The following is a 4,973-nucleotide window of genomic DNA, read 5'->3' as shown; positions in this document are numbered from 1 at the left end:
GGCGTTCTGCCGTGTCCTATAGGGCCTCTATCAATCAGAACTCTGAGTTCTGAGTTATCCTATAGGACACGGCAGAACGCCTCTGTGAGTTCTGATTGATAGAGACCCTATAGGACACGGCAGAACTGCCTGTGAGTTCTGATTGATAGAGATCCTATAGGACACGGCAGAACTGCCTCTGTGAGTTCCGAGACTGTAACTCTTTACAGGAGTAGAAAGCCCTGTCTTTCACCAGAGGAGCGGCTGGTGGTTTCGAACTGCCAACACTGCAGTTAGCAGCCCAACTTCTAACCACTATGACACTGGGGCTCCTCTGGAACTCCTCTGGAATCTACCACTGATCTGGAACTCAAGCGCCAGGACGGCGAAAAGGCCATGAAAGGGGCACTGGGTCCTTCTCCTGAAACAGCACAGCCTGCGATCATCTCAGAACCCACTTGGAGAGCCAAGGGAGGCTGGCTCCTGACTCACCGGTCCAGCCACGCTAGCAAGGCCTTTGCAGCACCGATGAGCTCCACCACGGAGGTCAGGAACTCATTGGCAGGCTTGCTCGAGGTGTTCCCATTGTAAGTGGGGCTTTTCCGCCGGCTACTTATGTAATTCTGTAGGTTTCGGGAAGACGCTTGCAGTTTCAGAACCAAGTTCTTCATATTATCTGTCTCAAGGCCATAATTCTGCAGAAAATAAAAGAAAGGACATTTTGGGACAATTGGCAATATCCCAAACTCTCCTCCCTCAAAGACTCAGTCAACTCCTACAATGGCCATCAAGCCTCACCTGCGCTGGCCCACCATACTGATCTCCCCTGGCAGATCCTGAAACAGGCTAGCTACGATTCTTTATATTTTAATAGTTTTACTGGCGTACAATTCACATATCATACAATTCAATGGTTTAAACATATTAAAGAGTGCAAACATCACCACAATCAATTTGTGAATATGTTCTCCGTCTTATACTCATCATTATTAGATCATCATTACCCCAAAACCTTCCTTGCCATAACCCTCAGAAGCTACTTCTCCAGTTACTGTCTCTGTAGACACACCTATCCTGGATTACATATAAAGAAAAACATACCAAAAGAAAGATTCCAAGAACAGTAACAGGAAAAAGAAAAACCTCAATCAAGAAAAAGCCAAAAATATTTTTTAACCTGTAACACGTTTCAAATGTGTCAAAAGGGAAAATAAGGTGTTAAGGTGTTAACAACATCTGCGTTCATCCACTTAACAATGCACTGTCTGACAGCAAGGCTATTAACAGCCCTGGGCAATGGTCAGAAGGAATTCACCAGAGGCTTAAACCATGTGAGGACCCTACAAATGGACTTTAGGCTTTCATTGTCATCCATAGCCTCCTGCAAACCCGGTACTTAGAATGTAAGCTCTAATACAGTTCCCTCCACCTGTCTTGGATTTGATTATTTACAATCCTTGGATCACACAGGCTGGTGTGATTCCTCCGAGCAGAATTAGATGACACCCCACTTAGATGGTTGTTTATTTTAAGGCAAGTCTAAGGCCCCAGATGCTGTTCTTTCTGATAGCCAGGCACCATCTGCTTTCTTCATCACATTTTGCTAGAGAATCCATATTTTCAGTGATCTCTTCATGAGTGCTATGTCATAAGAACTAATTTTTCTTGGATGAGGGCTACAATTAGGGCTATGAATGTTGGCATGAACCAACTCTTCCTCATCCTTCATATCTGGCCAGACCACTGAATCAAGCGCAATTCTTGTGAGTCAGCTTCGGTATGACTCACAACTAGGAGCAGACCATTCTTTGCTGGGGGCGGTAGGGGGTACCATGATGGAGCAGAAAGGCCCCCAAGAGGGTTCTCTAAACTGGAAGGAGCCTAGGTAGTGCCATGGTAAAATGCTCACTGGCTAGCTGAAAAGTTGGCAGTTCAAATCCACCAGTAGCTCCCTAGGAGAAAAGACACCATGCTCCTATAAAGATTATCGCCTAGAAACCTACACGGGGCGGTTCTACTCTGTTACACAGGGATGCTATGAGTCGGAATCTACTCAGCAATGTCCAACGCCGACCACCTTGGTGGGCGATGGCCAGGTCTTCCTCCACAGTGCCACTGTGCGGGTTCAAACCCCCAACCTTTGGGTTAGGAGCAGAGCACTCAGCCATGTGCCACTGTAGCTCCCTGTCCTAGCCTCTAGCGCGTAGCAGAGAAACACTGCACTAACTGTCCGAAGATCCCTAAGGACCGGGTGGGAGAGCCAGGACTCCACTCAGGGCGGTCTGCTCTACAGCGCGTGCTCCAGTTGTGATGCTCTGTACTGAGCCTCTCTCGGCCCCTTCCTCAGGAAAGCTGCAGCTGCGTCCACGTGGCCCTCGAGTCAAGAAGAGAAAACCTGGTGAGTGAGCCTGGAGCAAGCACAAGCTAACAAGGTCACAGAAACATTCTGCCAGCTGTTTACGGCCCCAAATTCCACCGTGGCCCCATCGCATTGTCTACTGCGACAGCAGCTGGCTTCCTTCTCCCCCCTGAGAGGCTCCTTCTTCTCCCAGCACCACCTGCCTCTTCCTCCTGCTGCATCCAACCATCTCCTCCGGCTCTGACTGCCTCTCCTTAGAGCCCCTGCCGTCAATGCTCCAAGACCAAAAGAAGCCAAACCCACCGCCATCGGGTCCACGTGGGCAACTCAGGGTGGCCTGAGAAGCCCGAGAGGGCCTGTGCCACAGGGTTTCCCAGAAGGCTGTGTGCGCTTCCTGCAGTGGCCTGCTGCTTTCAGAACGTGAAAACTTTCAGCGACAATTCCCTCACAACTGGACCACCTCGTCCTCCTTTCGTCTGGATGCTCTGCTGTGATCAGTCCACCGGGGCTGACCGTGCTGGTGTTGGAAACACTGGGGACAGAGCTTCCAGCAGCCCAGCAACAGGAAAGCAACCACAAGGTGACAAAAGAACAGGAGCTCACCGCCATGCTTTGTCTCCCTCAGAGCAGCTGCGGGAAGCAGGGGACGGCCTTCCCATGAGCTTAGCCGCTGCACCACCAAGCCTCTTTGCCAACTCCCCCAGAACATTCCCCCAAACCAAATCCACGGCCGTCATCGGGTCCATTCTGGAAACCATGCTGCAAAATCAAGATGAGGGTGCCCAACCCGGGGCGACTCAAGCCCGCCTTCCGCGGGCTAGGTTCACGCGCTATCTGTTTAGGGCATGCACAGCCCAGTACTGCCTTTAGGAATGAGCAGTAGTCGACGTTTTAGCCTATCTCCGGCCCCTCTTCGTTTGTGGAACAAGTGTCCCTTCACCTAAGTTGTTAAATGTGTACAAATCAACAATCCATGCGTTTTAGGACAAAAAATTGTCCTCTGCGTTTTTACTTTCTTTTCCTCAATAGTTATTTTAAATTCTATACAAAATATTCACTGCCAGTAGAGTCGATGTTGACTCAAAGTGACCCCTATGGTTTCCAAGACTGTAACTTTTCACAGGAGTAGAGAGCCCAGTCTTTCTCCCAGGAGCTGCTGATGGTTTTGTATCACCGATCATGCAGATCGCAGCCCAAATTGTAACCATGCCTAGGTACCATTGGCTAAATTAATAGAACTACCATATGTCCCGAGGAGCCCAGGTGGTGTAGTGGGCTACGCACTGGGCTTCTTACCACAAGACCAGCAATTCAAAACCACCAGGCGCTCAAGGGAGAAAGATGAGGCTCCCCACTCCCATACAGTCTTGGAAACCCACGGGGGCAGTTCTACCCTTTCCTATAGGGTCGCTATGAGTTTGGATGGCCTCGATAGTATTGAGTTTCTCTATGCCCCAATGTGAATAATTTATAATGTCCTCCAACAAAATAGCAATGATGTCTTTAAAGTGAACCAGGGACATGGATACACCATAGATATGTGAATAGACTTGAGCTCGCACGTAATTACAGCCCTCATCTAAGAACAATTAAGTTTGTGTGGCTGGCCTTGCTCAATGCCTGCTCCCATGAAGTAATCACTGAAGACACGGTTGCTGGGGCAAAGTGTAGGAAGTTATCAGATGGTGCCTGGCTATCAGAAAGAATAGCGTCTGGGGCCGTCAAGGCTTGTCTGAAACAAGGAGTCTAAATGAGGTGTCAGCTGAAGTACACGCACGTCAGTCTGAGTGATCCAAGAACGGTACATAATGACATCCAAAGCTGGAGGAAGGAACGATATAAAAGCTTGCAGAAGGGTGCACATGACAGCGAAAGCCCACAACTCATCTGCAGGGGCCACCATGTAAATTAAGCCTCTGGTGAATCCCGTCTGACTGTGAGCTGGAGATAGGAAAGCCTGGTTATCAGACAGTCCATGGTAGAGTGGATCACTGCAGTGCTGCTTAGGTCAATGCTTGTCATTGATCCCCTCTTGATCCAATGTATAATGGCTTCTGCTTTTAACAGTTTCTGCTACATTTTTGGTTGAGGCTTTCCTTTGTTTTAGTGCAGTGGTTCTCAACCTTCCCAATGCCGCGACCCTCATGTGGTGGTGATCCCCCAACCATAAAATTATTTTTGTTGCTACTTCATAACTGTAATTTTGCTACTGTTATGAATCGGGTGACCCCTGTGAAACGGTCGTTCGACCCCCAAAGGGCTTGCAACACACAGGTTGAGAACTGCTGTTTTGGTGTGTCATTGTTTGGGGGCTGTTTGTACTTGGTCTTGATTTTGTATGATTTTATATCTAGGAAACCAGGATTAGATAAACCCATAGAGATAAGAATTAGATGACCAGAATCAAATGAGCACGGCAGGTGAGGGTGGTGGGAAATGTGGTCCCTCACGTAGATTAAGTGGGTGTACAACTCATAGGAATGTGATTGAGCTACTGAAATGTATGATATGTGAACGCTATGTCAATGAAGCTGTTAGAAATGAACAAACTAAAAGAAAAAAATCTACAAAAGCACAAATACATGTGAAAAAAGGCATTTCTTTTTTTAAAGTGCGCAAAAAAATGTGTGTGTGT

The 4,973-nt window shown here is 48.1% G+C and overlaps 1 protein-coding gene across 1 annotated transcript in view; it reads right to left on the bottom strand.

Annotated features, from left to right (window-relative positions):
• The window catches only part of CNKSR3 (CNKSR family member 3), an 88,282-nt gene that overhangs the window by 31,795 nt on the left and 51,514 nt on the right, over positions 1-4,973 (bottom strand). The window contains exon 3 of the mRNA XM_030886742.2: positions 472-674. Within this exon, the coding sequence (XP_030742602.1) occupies positions 472-650 (179 nt within the window). The 5' untranslated portion in view covers positions 651-674. The remainder of the gene's footprint in view (positions 1-471; positions 675-4,973) is intronic.

This window comes from Echinops telfairi, unplaced genomic scaffold, assembly GCF_000313985.2.
Source record: "Echinops telfairi isolate 266 unplaced genomic scaffold, ASM31398v2 ScPeMD7_3533;HRSCAF=4204_0, whole genome shotgun sequence".
In the NCBI taxonomy this organism is placed as follows: Eukaryota; Metazoa; Chordata; class Mammalia; order Afrosoricida; family Tenrecidae; genus Echinops; species Echinops telfairi.
Note: the sequence above shows the minus strand (reverse complement) of the source record. Positions and strands in the feature narration are given on the sequence as shown.